This window comes from Rhinolophus ferrumequinum, chromosome 11, assembly GCF_004115265.2.
Source record: "Rhinolophus ferrumequinum isolate MPI-CBG mRhiFer1 chromosome 11, mRhiFer1_v1.p, whole genome shotgun sequence".
Lineage (NCBI taxonomy): Eukaryota > Metazoa > Chordata > Mammalia > Chiroptera > Rhinolophidae > Rhinolophus > Rhinolophus ferrumequinum.
The window spans coordinates 14,163,275-14,179,047 of NC_046294.1; the positions used below are offsets into that span (position 1 = coordinate 14,163,275).

The 15,773-nt window shown below is 50.8% G+C and overlaps 1 protein-coding gene across 1 annotated transcript in view; it reads left to right on the top strand.

Moving 5' to 3' along the window:
* LRP4 (LDL receptor related protein 4) overlaps nucleotides 1-15,773 on the top strand; it is a 51,539-nt gene that overhangs the window by 12,910 nt on the left and 22,856 nt on the right. The window contains exons 2-22 of the mRNA XM_033118873.1: nucleotides 517-663; nucleotides 1,860-1,976; nucleotides 2,265-2,378; nucleotides 2,710-2,826; nucleotides 3,189-3,317; nucleotides 3,524-3,643; nucleotides 4,044-4,169; nucleotides 4,784-4,909; nucleotides 5,101-5,235; nucleotides 5,636-5,761; nucleotides 6,107-6,337; nucleotides 7,103-7,259; nucleotides 8,181-8,398; nucleotides 8,556-8,732; nucleotides 9,131-9,253; nucleotides 10,936-11,144; nucleotides 11,309-11,390; nucleotides 12,174-12,279; nucleotides 13,355-13,556; nucleotides 14,847-15,036; nucleotides 15,126-15,257. Coding sequence (XP_032974764.1) covers nucleotides 517-663; nucleotides 1,860-1,976; nucleotides 2,265-2,378; nucleotides 2,710-2,826; nucleotides 3,189-3,317; nucleotides 3,524-3,643; nucleotides 4,044-4,169; nucleotides 4,784-4,909; nucleotides 5,101-5,235; nucleotides 5,636-5,761; nucleotides 6,107-6,337; nucleotides 7,103-7,259; nucleotides 8,181-8,398; nucleotides 8,556-8,732; nucleotides 9,131-9,253; nucleotides 10,936-11,144; nucleotides 11,309-11,390; nucleotides 12,174-12,279; nucleotides 13,355-13,556; nucleotides 14,847-15,036; nucleotides 15,126-15,257 — 3,084 coding nt within the window. The remainder of the gene's footprint in view (nucleotides 1-516; nucleotides 664-1,859; nucleotides 1,977-2,264; nucleotides 2,379-2,709; nucleotides 2,827-3,188; nucleotides 3,318-3,523; nucleotides 3,644-4,043; nucleotides 4,170-4,783; nucleotides 4,910-5,100; nucleotides 5,236-5,635; nucleotides 5,762-6,106; nucleotides 6,338-7,102; nucleotides 7,260-8,180; nucleotides 8,399-8,555; nucleotides 8,733-9,130; nucleotides 9,254-10,935; nucleotides 11,145-11,308; nucleotides 11,391-12,173; nucleotides 12,280-13,354; nucleotides 13,557-14,846; nucleotides 15,037-15,125; nucleotides 15,258-15,773) is intronic.

Consider the following 15,773-nt stretch of genomic DNA (forward strand, 5'->3'; position numbering starts at 1 on the left):
CTGCTTCTTGCTCCCCTGTGTGGATTCCTTATCTCTAATAGGTGTCTAGCATCTTAATTGCACTCTTAGTTCTTGCCCTTCCTGGCCCACACCGCGGGACGGCCTGGTCCTGCTCAGAGGCAAAGGCGTCTATTTCTCAACCACGTTGGGGAGGGAAGGACATGGAAGCCTCATCTGCAGCACCCCGTCTGTCTGCTGTCCCCCTGCCCTAAGAGCACCCACTTTCTAGGTGGCATCATTGGTCTCTGGGCCTTTGTGAGTGCCGGGTGGGCCAAAATGCTCGTCACAGAGAGACTACCTGCCCTACTTGTGAGCCCAGAGTCAGAGGGTATCTTCTTGACCATTGGTGCCGTGGAGGAAGGGCAGACACCACTACATGATGAACATCTCCCTGCAGCGTCTCTGTGTCACCTGGGTGACCTTGGTCTTAGACTTGGCTCCTCTACCTTCCCTCTGTAACGGGGCTTTGCTGGGGCAGGGGCTGAGCCCTCTCTGGTTTCTTTTCCCTCTGCCCAGGCCTAGCCAGCAGCCTCGAGTGTGCTTGTGGTCGGAGCCACTTCACCTGCGCAGTGAGTGCCCTTGGCGAATGCACCTGTATCCCCGCCCAGTGGCAGTGTGACGGAGACAATGACTGTGGGGACCACAGCGATGAGGACGGATGTAGTAAGAGCCTCCCCGTGGGCGGGGGACAGGGAGGAGGAGGGCCCTGCGGTGGGTGGGGGGTGGGGGGAGCAAGGACAAGTCTGGTGGAGTTTTCTGTGCATCCACTGGGTCAAACTCAGAGCCTGGGCGTCTTGTGAGGATGACAGGTGTCACCAAAGGGTGGTTTCCTCACAATACACATGGCTCCAACCCTCTTGTAGTTCCCATGTTTCCATGCACATATGTCCAGAAAAACAAACTTTGAAACAAGTATGGAGGAAAACACCATTGAAAATACAGATAGTCTCTTTAAATAGATCTCTCTGTATTTATGTGAATGTGTGTGTGTGTGTTTGTACTGCATATTTGTACGTTTGTTAGTGTGCATACTTTACATGGCTGCAGAATTTTTGTTTCTAGCTGGTATTCTGTGTAATCAAATCTTTTTATAATAACATAGACTTTGTAAGAAATCTTACGTTCTCTTTAAATCTCCTTTTTCCCCTAATGTAATAACATATGCACAACAGGCTAGAGGGTCCTATCTTGGATACATAGAAATCACTGCCGAGTCAATTGTCTGAGTTTGGGGGTGCAACCTGCAGCACCTGCATCTGAGGGTGGCTAATTAGTCTAATAAGAATGAAGCTACAACCTGGACCTTATTAACTCTAACCATTTCAGCTAATTGCTTTGATGGTAAATGGCTCACTTTCATGTAGCACTTTCACATGCATTTTCTCAAAAGACCTCTGTGAGCCGAGTATAATTATCCCCATTGTACAGTCAAAGAACCTGCAACTCAGAGAGGGGAACTGACTTGCTCAGTGTGATAAGTAATGAGTTCTAGAACTGGAAATTGAGCCCAGATGTGTCAATCATCACTTAACAGAGGCAAAATAAAAAAAAAATACACTTTTTTCTCTTGCTCATGTTTTTCTTACTGCTTTCCTCGTGGTTTTGAGTTCCTTGGGCTGCTCTGCCCTGTGAATCTCTCACCGCCATGCCCTGCTACTACCCTCACTTCTTTGCTACAGTTTCTGCTTAGATTTTCATCAGCTGGTGGGGGGGCAGGCACAGGAATCTGAAGAAGGACTGTGATTCAGATGGGAGACTTGGAACAAAGGTGTTAGGAAAGGATTTCTGGCCCGGCTGAGCCTGCCTGAGGAAGTATACCGCGCTGATTCCCTTTTTTCTTATTTTTTCCCGGGGCCCAGTGCTGCCCACCTGCTCCCCTCTTGACTTTCACTGTGACAACGGCAAGTGCATCCGCCGTTCCTGGGTGTGTGATGGGGACAACGATTGCGAGGACGACTCCGACGAGCAGGACTGTCGTGAGTGCTGCCAGCGCCAGGCGGGCGCCCTCAGGCTCTGTGGGGGAGGGGCTTTCTATCAGAAAGTGATGCCCCTGACCCACGTCAGCCCTTGGGTCTTCAGCTCCTGGTCCTGTGCATTCATCTTCCCTCTTGGCCAGATAAGCCCTCCAGGAGACAGCCACCTGCTTCGGGTCCCTCGGGGCAGCCTTGGAGCTGCCTGACTGCTCTGTTCTGTAAGGCTTTCTGTGGCGCTTCCAGGCGCAGGCCCTCACTGCCTGCAGCAGCCTGACTTCTCTGTGCCCACAGCCCCCAGGGAGTGTGAGGAGGACGAATTCCCCTGCCAGAACGGCTACTGCATCCGGAGCCTGTGGCACTGTGACGGTGACAATGATTGCGGTGACAACAGCGATGAGCAGTGTGGTGAGTGGTGCTCCGAGGGGGCAGGCAGGTGGCTGGGCTCGGGAGGAGAGCGCACCAGGGGCTCCAGCACTGCCGGGACCTTGAACTGCCCAGGTATCTATGTGTCTGGAGCAGCTGGAAGAAGGCTGGAGAGACGGAGCAGTCCAGACCCCTCAGCCTTCATGCAGCAGGAGCCTGAGGCCCCATCTCTGTAGGGCCTTGGCTTCCCGGGAGAGTCCTGCCAGGCTGGGTCAGACCGGCAGGGGCAGTGAGGGGGGAGTCAGGGAGGATGGTAAGAGGGTGGCCTGTAGGGCTCCCTCAGGATGGCTGTCCCATCTTGCATCCCCCTCAGACATGCGCAAGTGCTCTGACAAGGAATTCCGCTGCAGTGATGGAAGCTGTATCGCTGAACACTGGTACTGTGACGGTGACACGGATTGCAAAGATGGCTCTGACGAGGAAAGCTGTCGTGAGTTGCCCCAGATCTCAGGCTCTTGGGCTGGAATGGGGCAGAGGGCTCCATCCCATGGGCAGAGGGCCAGGCTGAGGGATGCATGGACAGCAGCCAAGATGGGTGCGATCTTAAGAAGCAGTTTCTCCTAGGCTGAGCTAGGGCGGAAGCAGGTTCCCCAGGTGAGCAGTGACGTCTCTCTTTGGTCCACTTGAATACGGGAGTCTACGAGTATAAAGGCCACCCCACATGAAACCTGGCTACATCTCACTTGCAGAAGGCGCGTTGCCTGAGCATCATTGCCCCTTGCAGGAGTCAGGGCCCCTCTGCCCTGCCCGGGCCTGAGTGTGCGCCCCTCCCTACCCCTGCCCTCCTCCCAGCCTCAGCAGTGCCAGCGCCCCCCTGCAACCTAGAAGAGTTCCAGTGTGCCTACGGCCGCTGCATCCTGGACATATACCACTGTGACGGTGACGACGACTGTGGAGACTGGTCGGACGAGTCTGACTGCTGTGAGTGCTCGGGCCAGCTGCACGGGGGAGGGAGGGGCCCGTTTGGGATGGCAAGGCACAGGTGCCAGCTGGGGCAGGCGCTCAGAGGGAGGCTTTCTGGGGCAGAGATGAAGGAGCTGCAGTGCTAGGGCTGTGGCTTTCTAGTCGGCCATGGGACACTCTGTGCACGGACTGGTTAGAGACAGAAGTTTGTCGTTTTTCCCCAGCCTCCCACCAGCCCTGCCGCTCTGGGGAGTTCATGTGTGACAGTGGCCTGTGCATCAATGCAGGCTGGCGCTGTGATGGCGACGCAGACTGTGATGACCAATCTGACGAGCGCAACTGCAGTGAGTGGGGGACAGCGCGGGGGGTCTGAGCTGGATGTAGGGAGGGGAGTTGTGCAGCCAAAGAGGCCACCGCCGACAAAGCAGGAAAACAGATTGGGCAGGATGACCGAGTACAGTTGTACAGGTTGTACACTGCACAGAAGCACTATGTCCAAAGGGACACCAGTCACATAATAGACACACGTGCTATAATCATATAAGCTTATATATTCATCCTGGTAGTTTTCCGTCAGATGTCAGTACAGGTTTTCTAATTCACACAAAGATGCCCCGTAGACCGATGTGACGCTGGCGTCAAGAAGAGTGGCATGGGAGCTGGCATAAAGTACAATTTTGGGTGGCGGGGTGGGGCTTTGGGCTGAAATGGGGCCTGCCTTTCATTAGGCCTTTGCTTTGCCAGCCACCTCCATGTGCACAGCAGAACAGTTCCGCTGTCGGTCAGGCCGCTGCGTCCGCCTGTCCTGGCGCTGCGATGGGGAGGACGATTGTGCAGACAACAGTGATGAAGAGAACTGCGAGAACACAGGTGGGGTCTCCCAGAGGCACCCCGGGCCCCTTAGCCTGAAGTGGGGGTGCAGGACGAGTGGAAAGAGGGCTGAGTGTGGAGACAACCATTCCAGTTGGGCCAAGCTGATGTTTTAGTCAAATCTTGCCCATGGCCTGGATTTTTCCTGCCCTTCTTAGTTACCAGTATCAAATCCCGGTGCATTTGTTGACCTGCGTTCTGGCCTAGAACACAGTCTCAGGACTGTGAGCTTCAGCTGCCTCTCACATTCCAACTCACACACGGCCCCGGGCCTGTTGCTCTGGCCTGGTGAGCAAGGACTGCTCTCTGTGGCTGATGACCCAACGCCCACGACCCTCGCCACGCTGGCTGCTGGGCACACGGATGCAATTTCTCCTTCTGTCCTACGTCTTTCACCGTCCACAGTGGTGTCCCGGGAAGAAAACGAATGCAGACATTTAGCCAGCCCTGTCTGAGCTGTTTCCTGCCTTGGACCCCGACCCTCCCACCTTACGTCTCATCTGTCTCCAGCTCACCCTAGAAAATGACAGGCTCCCGTCCTTTTGTGGACCCAAGCCCTGCCCTGCTGTGACCTGACTCTGCCTCCCTCCCACCTTCCCTCTGTCTTTCTCCAGGAAGCCCGCAGTGTGCCTCGGACCAGTTCCTGTGTTGGAACGGGCGCTGCATCGGACACAGGAAGCTGTGCAATGGGGCTAATGACTGCGGTGACAGCAGCGACGAGAGCCCACAGCAGAGCTGCCGTGAGTGGCCCCAGTGGGCGGGCCCGGCCCAGGGTTGGTGGCTGAACCCCACCCATACGGTTCAAAGAGAATCCTCCCTGGGGACTCGTGCAGCCCCGGGAGCTGTTCTTCGTGGTCCAGGTGGAATGCCAAGTTGGCTGTCTGGGGGAGGATTCTGGGCTCAACTCCCATCTCTGGCTTGGCTGGCACAGGGCCTCGGACGGGTGAGGAGAACTGCAATGTTAACAACGGTGGCTGTGCCCAGAAGTGCCAGATGGTGCGGGGGGCAGTGCAGTGTACCTGCCACACAGGCTACCGGCTCACAGAGGACGGACGCATGTGCCATGGTGAGCTGGGACCTGGTTTGGAGCGAGGCCAGGATGCTGGGCAGGGCCAGCAGACAGGGAGCTGTGTTTCCTATGGGTCAGACATTTGATGGACATGACCTCATTTCATCATGACAGTAACCTTAGGAGGTAGGGATTGTCCCTCCCATTGCACAGATGGGGAAACTGAAGCTCAGAGGGGTTCAGTAACTTATTGAAGGCTACAGAGCTGTTGAGTAGCAGAGTTGGGATTCCAGCCTAGGGTGCATGACCTCAAACTTCATGCACCTAACTTGTTCTCTAACTTCACTAGGCCTAGAAAGTAGATGGGTATGTGGACAGAAAAGCCTCTGGTCAGCCTGGGAGTTGGGGGTGGGAGGATGGCAGAAGAGAGAGCTCCTGACCTGCCCGGTCCTCACAGATGTGAATGAATGTGCTGAGGAAGGTTATTGCAGCCAGGGCTGCACCAACAGCGAAGGGGCTTTCCAGTGCTGGTGTGAGGCAGGCTACGAACTCCGGCCCGACCGGCGCAGCTGCAAGGCCCTGGGTAAGGGGTGTTGGCGTTTGGCTGGGTGGGCAGAGGGCTGAGTGTGGAGACAGCCAGGTGCTCCAGTGTTCGGGAATTTGCTGAGAGCTAGCAAGATTTCCATCTGAATAAAATGGAGCTGTGAGGTGCATTCTGGGCTCCCCAAAATACCCTACTGGGTGGGGTCGGGTGGCTGGGCTTGGGGAGTATACTTTAGAAATTCCCACTCTACTAGTGTTGATGCCAACAGCTCGGGACATGCCTAGATGGCCAGGGGTCCCATCTGTCAGCCAAGAATCTGGGGGTGCATGCAGAAGGGGGCAGCGCTGGAGCCCATGGGGGCCCCATTTCTATGATATATCCCAGGGCCGGAGCCTGTGCTGCTGTTTGCCAATCGCATTGACATACGGCAGGTGCTGCCGCACCGCTCTGAGTACACACTGCTGCTCAACAACCTGGAGAACGCCATCGCCCTTGACTTCCATCACCGGCGCGAGCTTGTCTTCTGGTCGGACGTCACCCTGGACCGAATCCTCCGGGCCAACCTCAATGGCAGCAATGTGGAGGAGGTTGTGTCTACGGGGCTCGAGAGCCCAGGTAGGGATCCAGGCTCCGCAAGGAGGGGCAGGGCCACACCACGTGCAAAGCAACCGTGGAAGGAACAGGCTCGTGGTTTGCAAACCTCAACATCTTTTTCTTCCAGTGAAATCTTGGATGGAGCTAACATTGATAACATTTATTAGTATCCTTTAATTTTTATAGGTTCAGATTTGCTTGTTACTGAGCTTCACGGACAGCAGTTACAGTTCTCTATCAGCCTTTGCATCCAGTTTAATTCTGAATTTTGTTTTGATTGCTTAGTATGATGCGTAATCTGACCGACCCAGATAAATATATCCAAATGTTTACAGATGAAAAAAAACACAGCTCACTTTGCAATCTCAGGGCATGTTACAAGCAGTTGGAATTTGGTACCAAGCACATTTGACTCAAATTATGGAACTTCTAAAGTGCCTCTGCAAAGCCCTAAGCTACAATTTGCAAACCCTTGAGCCAGTGCAGCTCCCTGGGTGTGGGTCAGGGAGCCAGAATTCAGGAAATGGAGTAGGGTTGGCCAAGAGGAGGAAATGCATGACCTGGGATAGTCACTTCACTTCTCTGCTTCAGTTTCTTTGTCTTCATGGGGATATAATACCTAACTTACAGAGTTGTTGTGCTGATTAAATGAGCTTGTCTATGTAACATTGTTAGAATAGTGCCTGGCCCGAAAAACTGCTGCGTGTTAGAGTTTGCTCTTATTACTATGGCACAGAAGAGCCCGGGCCGGATCCCTGACAATTTCCCCCTGCCTCTTTCCACCAGGAGGCCTGGCTGTGGATTGGGTCCATGACAAACTCTACTGGACAGACTCAGGGACATCAAGGATTGAGGTGGCCAACCTGGACGGGGCCCACCGGAAGGTGCTACTTTGGCAGAACCTCGAGAAGCCCCGGGCCATTGCCTTACACCCCATGGAGGGGTGAGTGAGTTGTGTCCCAAATTCCTAAATCCCTCTTGCAACCTTTAGGGACGATTCCCAGGCCATCTGAACCAGGCTTTATTGGGCAGCATCCTCACAGTGCGGTGTTAACAGCATGGGCTCTCTACCCAGCTTACCTGGATTTGAGTCCCGGCTCTGCAGTAAGGGGCTGTGTGGCCTTAGGCTAGTTAGTTTATCTCTCTGCCTCCACTTACTCATGTCTAAACTGGTGATTAAAAAACAAACAAACAACAAAAAAAAAAAACACCATACCTACCTCATAGCTGTGTGAAGATTAAATGAGAAGATGCATTTTAAATGGCATAATACACTTTAGATTAAGTTGTAAGTGTTTAATATTTTTATCGTTCGCTTATAAGGTTGAGCTAATTAATCATTTTTATTATTAGAAGAAAAGTCTCCTGAAATGGAAGTTCTTAACCTCTGGCTTTTAAAAATTTAATTCAGTCACTTGAAGATCCTACAGTTATAGGTCAGCTATTTGAGAAACACTCTGTGTGTGTGTGTGTATGTGTGTGTGTGTGTGTGTGTATAAAAACAAAAGGCAGTGACAGAGATTATGACAAAGTAGAAAATGCCTGTCCTAATATTATACTAGATTGTCAATTCCATGAGGGTTGTAATTTTTCGGTTGTGTTCACTGTTACACTCCCAGTGCTTAAGATCATACCCTGCTCATAGCAGATACAACCCCCAAAATTGTTAAATGAATAAATGCCCTGTCTAGAAACACTTAAATTAAAACAATTAAAAAGCACTCTCTAGACCAAACAGCATGTATCCTCTACCAGTTGAAGTCCCTTGTTTAAATGGATAAAAGCCCCTTGCCTGATTACTATCCCAATTACCTATCCACCCTCTACTGCCTGTCTCTTAACGTCCTTTTTTCTCTCCTCCTAGTACCATTTACTGGACAGACTGGGGCAACACCCCCCGCATCGAAGCCTCCAGCATGGATGGCTCTGGACGCCGCATCATTGCTGATACCCATCTCTTCTGGCCCAATGGCCTCACCATTGACTACGCCGGGCGTCGGATGTACTGGGTGGACGCTAAGCACCATGTCATCGAGAGGGCCAATCTGGACGGGAGTCACCGCAAGGCTGTCATTAGCCAGGGTGAGGGCCTTCCTCCACCCTCCTTCATGTCTCATCCTCCTCCTGTCCTGGCTCCCAGGAGCCTTGGCAGAGGGTGAGAATTGTGCAGTTGCCAGGCCTGGGCCCAGGGGCTGTGGCAGACCAAGTCTGGACTGAGGTCCTCTTGGACTTTCCCCAGGCCTCCCGCACCCCTTTGCCATCACAGTGTTTGAAGACAGCCTGTACTGGACAGACTGGCATACCAAGAGCATCAATAGTGCTAACAAATTTACTGGCAAGAACCAGGAGATCATTCGCAACAAACTCCACTTCCCCATGGACATCCACACCTTACATCCCCAGCGCCAGCCTGCAGGTAAAGCACTGCCCACCTGGTGAGCCTCTGGCGCCTCTAAGAACCTTCCCTTCACCTGTCACAGTTGCCATTGTTTCTGGCCAGGAAATTTGAGGTTGGCACTAACACGGGCTAATTCCTCCCTCTGCTGGACATTTAGGGTAGTACAACATGGAGATTTATGAAAGACTAGTTGAACTTCACGGTCCCCATCTAATTCCTGCAGCATTTATATGGCATCCCTTATGTGTCAGGTAGTCACTGTGTTCACAGCTGGGGCAGATATAAAAAAATAGTAAGACATAGTTCCTCCCTCCAGGGAGCTCACACCATTGCCAAACCCCGACTCACTAGCCTTGGGGCCACTTTTGCCCACCTTTGGTCTTACCTGACCCTCTTGCTCTGGGCTCTTTGAGCAGGGAAAAACCGCTGTGGGGACAACAACGGAGGCTGCACCCACCTGTGTCTGCCCAGTGGCCAGAACTACACCTGTGCCTGCCCCACTGGCTTCCGCAAGATCAGCAGCCACGCCTGTGCCCAGAGTAAGTGGGTCTGGGGCACCTGCCTCAATGGATGTCCCTTGTGAGGGTGGGTGGAAGAAACAGAGACAGGAGTTTGAGGGATTGCCTGTTGTGGGGAGGAGCTGGGCTCCTCAGGTAGTCCCTGGAGAGGAAGAAAGTAAGAGGCTGAGGGCTCCTACACCAAAGCTGAGGGCTGAGTGCCCAGCAGTAGTTGATAAAGGCTCAGGACATCACCCAGTCAAGTATGAACACCTGTAGCCAGGGTTGTGTATCATTTCACCAGATAGGATGATTTATACACAGGCAGCAAGAGGGTTCCAGGCCCTTCTAGAAAGCAGGGGAATGGTTTCCCACATCTTTACGTTTAGCCTCACCCTGTTAAAGACTATCTTTTAGCCCCTAAACCAGAGATAAGACTATGACTTCTGGTGATGACTGGTATACATAGGCCCTGGAGAGAGATGTGCCTAACGGTGAAAGACAATGGGATTCCCTGGCTGGTCCCTGGACTGCTGTTTTGGCTTCCTTTGAGCTCCTGCAGGGGCATTGCCTTGAGAGGGTGGCCCTGTCTAGCTCAGAGCCACAGGTGACTTTTTCCTAAGAGTAATCCAGGAAGGAGTGATCCAGGAAGGTGTATGGTATGGCCAGCAAGGGGCCTGGGGTCATTCTTCACAAATCAGCAGCTTCTCTTACTTACCGCCACGTACCCACTGACCCTCTTATCCGTGGTTACAATCATATTTCTCTTCATATCTGAGAGTGACATTAGAGAAACGATTTGGAGAAATGGGCAATATTCATTCAACACACATTGATAGAGAACCTAGCTTCCTTGCATTCTTTTGTGCCCAGCTCTTCCCATGTCGTGTTGGTGAGGTGCAAGAGCTTTCCCCAGCTTTCCCTGAAGGGTATCCCAGATCTTCAAAGAAGACAGTAAAGTTAGACAGGAAGTGCCTTTCCTAGGAAACATTGAGACAGACCAGAATAGGGCCAAGGGATGGAGAAGAGTCAGCTGGAAAGAAGCTATGTGGGGGAGTGGCCAGAGCTCCTTCTCTGGAGTCAGTCCTGAGTTCAAGTCTCCGCTCTGGGGCTTCATAACCCGGGGATTCCTGGCAGGGTACTTGACCTCTCCTAGCCTCGGGGTTGCTCATCTAGAAAACGAGAGTAAGAATAACACGAACCACAAAGAATTGCTATGAAGGTAAAAGAGACAAGGCAAGAAAAGCACCAAGCTCTGTGCCTGGTGCAGAGTAAGTGCTCAACTAATAGTCACTATTGATTAAAGTTGTGAAGAGAAGAGCAAGAGGCAGGGATCCAGATGAAGGAGTAGAGTAGCAGAAGCCCTAAAGCAGACTTAGAAGTCACAGAGGTGGGGAGGGGCTCACAGGTGATCTAGCCAGTGTGCTGGAAGAGATGGGCAAAGCAAGAGGAGAGAAAAGTTGAGATGAGTTTGCCAGACATTTAAACAGCATGCACTTCTCGGCCTTGAATAGAGTCTATTTCCCTTTGAACCTAAAATCTGATTCTGCCAGTATGGGCTGCCCAGTGCCCAGAGGGGGCCTGAGGTGTGAAGAGTAGGGGACAAAGGGTACGAGATCCCAGGAAGTGTGATTGAACCAGATGTCACACAGGTGAGCGTCTGTGTCTGTCACTGTTATTGGATTTAGAGCATTAAAAGAAGACCCCTTTCGGCCTTTGATCAGGTCTTGACAAGTTCCTGCTTTTTGCCCGAAGGATGGACATCCGTCGGATCAGCTTTGACACAGAGGACCTGTCCGACGATGTCATCCCACTGGCTGACGTGCGCAGTGCTGTGGCCCTTGACTGGGACTCCCGGGATGACCACGTGTACTGGACAGATGTCAGCACTGACACCATCAGCAGGGCCAAGTGGGATGGAACAGGACAGGAGGTAGGGCCTGGCGTGGGCCCCGGCCCTCGGGGAGGGCAGAGATTGAGGGGTGGAATCCTCTCTCTCTGGGAAAGGGCTTCCCATACCTTTGCTGGCCTGAGAGCTGGTGAAGTTCAGGCCCCAGAGCTGGTCCAGTCGGTGATATAGCTTTGCTTCCTGCCCAGGTGGTAGTGGATACCAGTTTGGAGAGCCCAGCAGGCTTGGCCATTGATTGGGTCACCAACAAGCTGTACTGGACAGATGCAGGTATGTACAGGGCAGTCAATGCTTGGTTCTCGGGGACTCCTTTTATTTAAAATCCTGGCCTCGGGTAGAAGGAGCCCAGTGCCCCTCCTAGACCACTTCCATCTTGACCCAAAGTCCTTGGTCGGTCTCTGGGGCTGCTGCAGAACTGAAGCTAAAAGCTCACATAAGATGGTTTGTCATTTGTCAACAAAATGGCAGCTACTTCTGCTACGTACCTGATCACCTGAGAATGTTTTGAGGCATTTCAGATTTGGGAACTGTGCCCTGTGATTTTTCTTCCATCACTGTCTTGGTAAATAAAACAGGCATTTTCTATTAGCCAGGTGAGTGTAGGAGGCCAGGGGAATGCCTTCAACCAGAATTACTCCAGGTGTGGTCCCTGGACCAGCAGTGTCAGCATTACCTGGGAACTTATTAGACACGCAAATTCTTGGCCCTATCCCAGACCTGCTGAATCAGAATCCTTGGGGTTAGGTTCAGGAATCTGTATTTTAACAAGCTGTCCTGATTCTTATGCACACTAAATCTGAGAAGCCTTGTCTTAAATTATAGGACAGAGTGGGTTACTTGGGTTGAGGAATCCTTGCTCTACAAAGAGATGAAACTGATCCCTTCCTTTAATTACTCCTGGAAATTCGGTTCACTCACTATCCATTGTACACCTATCACAAAGTATGTCTTGAGCATCCACTGCTTGCCAGCCTCTGTACTGTAAGAGGGTGAAGGTAAGAGGGTGAATGACTGATACCAGAGTTAATAACTTTGCCCCCTATGTCTTGGTAGGGACAGACCGGATCGAAGTGGCCAACACAGATGGCAGCATGAGGACAGTGCTCATCTGGGAGAACCTTGATCGTCCCCGGGACATTGTGGTGGAACCCATGGGCGGGTGAGCACCCTTTGGAACAAGCCCCACCCTCCAAATCAGAGTCCTAAAGGGGAGTCTGGAGTTTAGTGAGAGTGGCCAGATCTTAGGGGCACACTGTGCAGCAAGGGCAGCTGTAGAAACCACTGAACGCACAAGGAAATCTTTACATGTTTTCATGTTTTTTTTCGTTGTTGTTATTTTTGTTTTTTGGTCTGTTTATAAAAGCAATTCATTAAAACATAGAAAAATAAATCTGTGGAAAGTAAAGATTCCCTATAATCTCGCTCTCCAGCGATAACCATTGTTAACACTTGAGAGTGTTTTTTCCAGATTTTCTTGTATGTGTATACAGAGGGTGCCAAAAAACATATACACATTTGAAGAAAGGAAAACTATGAAAATTGTAGTACTCAATATATGTTGATAACAAAAGATGAATACAAGTCACGTTTGACTTCTGCAATTAGAAGAGGTGCTCAAATGGTTACCATCAGCGTCCAGACACTTCTGATGACGATGAAATACTATTTGAGCAACATTGGCCAAAGTGTCCACTTGTATACGTTTTTTTGGCACCCCTGGTATATACAATAACAACATTTGTTGTTGGTGGTGGTGGTGGTGGTGGTGTTTTTAGTTTTACAGCAATGTCATACTGTTTTTTAACTTGGTTTTTTTCCCTTGGCTATATATCTTGGATACCTTTCCATTTGCTTACATAGATCTATATATCGTTCTTCTTGATGGTTGCCTAGAATTCTGTTAAATTTTTGTACCATAATTATTTAATCTAGCCACTTGAGGAAATAGTTCTTATTCCCCATCCTCACTTCCCCTCCTTCTTTATTCTCAAACAGGCCTTATTTGCTGAGTACTCCTTGAGCCATGGCTCTGCTTTCATTAGGACCCTGGGTGCGTTTTGATAATGATAGAAGATGCAAACCTACAGAGACAGCTCTGAGCCTGGGATGGGGCTGGGGCCTGAGGCAGGAGGTTGGGGCAGCTTTGCAGGCAGAAGCCCTGAAAGCCTAGGCCCTCTGAATCCTCACTGGGTGTTAACTGGAGGGCTTGTAACACTTCCCTTGCCTGTGCCCAGGTACATGTATTGGACTGACTGGGGTGCAAGCCCTAAGATTGAACGAGCTGGCATGGATGCCTCCGGCCGCCAGGTCATCATCTCCTCCAATCTGACCTGGCCTAATGGATTAGCCATTGACTATGGGTCCCAGCGGCTGTACTGGGCTGATGCTGGCATGAAGACAATTGAATTTGCTGGACTGGATGGCAGCAAGAGGAAGGTAAGGGTGGCTCTAAGGCATCATCCCATGGCCCTGACAGCCTCCCGGGCATTATTCCTTGGCGGGCAGCTGACAGGAGCTAGGGGGACCCAGGGGTGACCCAGCATGGGGAGTGTACTGTCTCTCTGAGGCTGTGGCTGCCCTCCAGTGCCCTGGGTGCCCTGCTGCTCGATGGTGAAAGGAAACTAGGGATTCGTGTGGGGTGTGGGCTGGGGGTATAAGTGCCTTCCTAAGAACCATCACTACTAACACTAATTAATCACCAATTGGATACTTGGTCTCTCTCTTTGTTATTGTGTATTTTAGTATAATTTCAAACTTACAGAAAAGTTGCAAGACTGGTCAAAATAACTAACATTTTGCCACATTATTGTACCATTCTCCTTGTCTTTCTCTCTACACACACACACACACACACACACACACACACACACACTATTATTTTTCTGAACCATCTAAGAGTAAACTGGAAACATCCTGCCCTTGACCCCAAAATATTCCAGTACATATTTCCTGAGCACAGGTACATTGCCTTACATAACCACAGCACAATGATCAAAATCAGGAAGTTTAACACTGATACATTACTATCTAATCCACAGTCCACATTCAATTTCACCACCAATTGCCCAATGATGTCCTTTACAGCGTTTCTTTTTTCTTTTTTCATCTAGGATGCAATACCATATCATAATTGTATTTAGTTATGTATTTAGATATCTCTTTAATCTCTAATATGGAACACTTCCCAACCTTTTTATGTCTTTCTTGACCTTTGTATTTTTAAACAGTAAATGCCAGTTATTTTTTAGAATGTTCCTCAATTTGTCTGCTGTTTCCTTGTGAGCAGAATGAAATTATGTGTTTGGGGCAGACATAACACGTTAAGTGAAGTCACGTCCTGATTTCTCAGTGTGTCTCATCAGTAGGCACAGATGTTGGCTCATTGCATTATTGTGGTGTTAACTTTGATTCCACGGTCAAGGTGATGTCCATCGTAAAGTTGTTGTTTTTCCCTTTTGTACTCAAGAAGTAATAGTGCAGAGATACTTTGAGATGATGCAAATAAACATGATCTTTTGCAATCATCGCACACCTCATGGGACCAGGCACTGTTACAATCACATCACAGATTGGCAGACCAAGGCTCAGAGAGATTTTATAGCCAGCTCTTACTCAAGGTCACACGGCAGACAGTAGTGGCCAAGCTACATCTGACTCCTCGCACGAGCTCTTGACCACTCCTGTGGATCTTGCTGGGGGGATGACACAGTGCTGGGTCCCTGGTAGGTTCTGATTGGAAGCCAGCTCCCCCACCCATTTGGGCTGACCCTCTACGGAGAGCGCATCTACTGGACGGACTGGCAAACCAAGAGCATACAGAGTGCTGACCGGCTAACGGGGCTGGACCGGGAGACCCTGCAGGAGAATTTGGAGAACCTCATGGACATTCATGTCTTCCACCGCCGGCGGCCCCCAGGTGAGCAGCCCTTGGCCCACACGAGCTTCTCCTCGGTCTCCCTCTGCTGTAGTCCTCTCTCTTGACTCACCCTACTCTTCCCTACCCAGTGTCCACGCCATGTTCTGTGGAGAATGGCGGCTGCAGCCACTTGTGTCTTCGGTCCCCAAATCCGAGCGGCTTCCGCTGTACCTGTCCCACGGGCATCAACCTGATGCCTGATGGCAAGACCTGTTCACCAGGTGAGCCTCTCTGGGAGGGGCAGTGGCTCTTTTCCTTCCCAGAAGATGTTCTCCAATGTGGTCTGAGAAACCACGTGGTCCTGGTGCTTCTAGAAGCTTAGGGGACAGACAGAGCTTTTAGAAAACAGGAGAGTCCAGGGGAGAGGCCTAGGGGACCATGTAGATAGGAACAGAGGCGGGCCCCACCTAGTTCTTATGGGGTCTCCAGGCATGTTTGAAAAAGATGTTCCTTTATCAGACACTTTACTTTCATCTATTGGAAAATTATCATAATATACTGATTTGATTAGAATAAGTCACTTTAGTTTTATCTGCCCCAAATCACTCATAAAATATATTTTAAAATGTATGGTATCTACAATGTAACGATACTCCCACCTTCGATGAGGCACTTTTGTGAATGTACAACCAGCACAACCTATGCTCCAGTGCTAACTAGAGGGTCCCAGAAGCAGGACCGGGCTGCCCAGGTATTGAAAGTCAATGTTTCTCCCCAGGGGATGCTGCAGGGTAGGC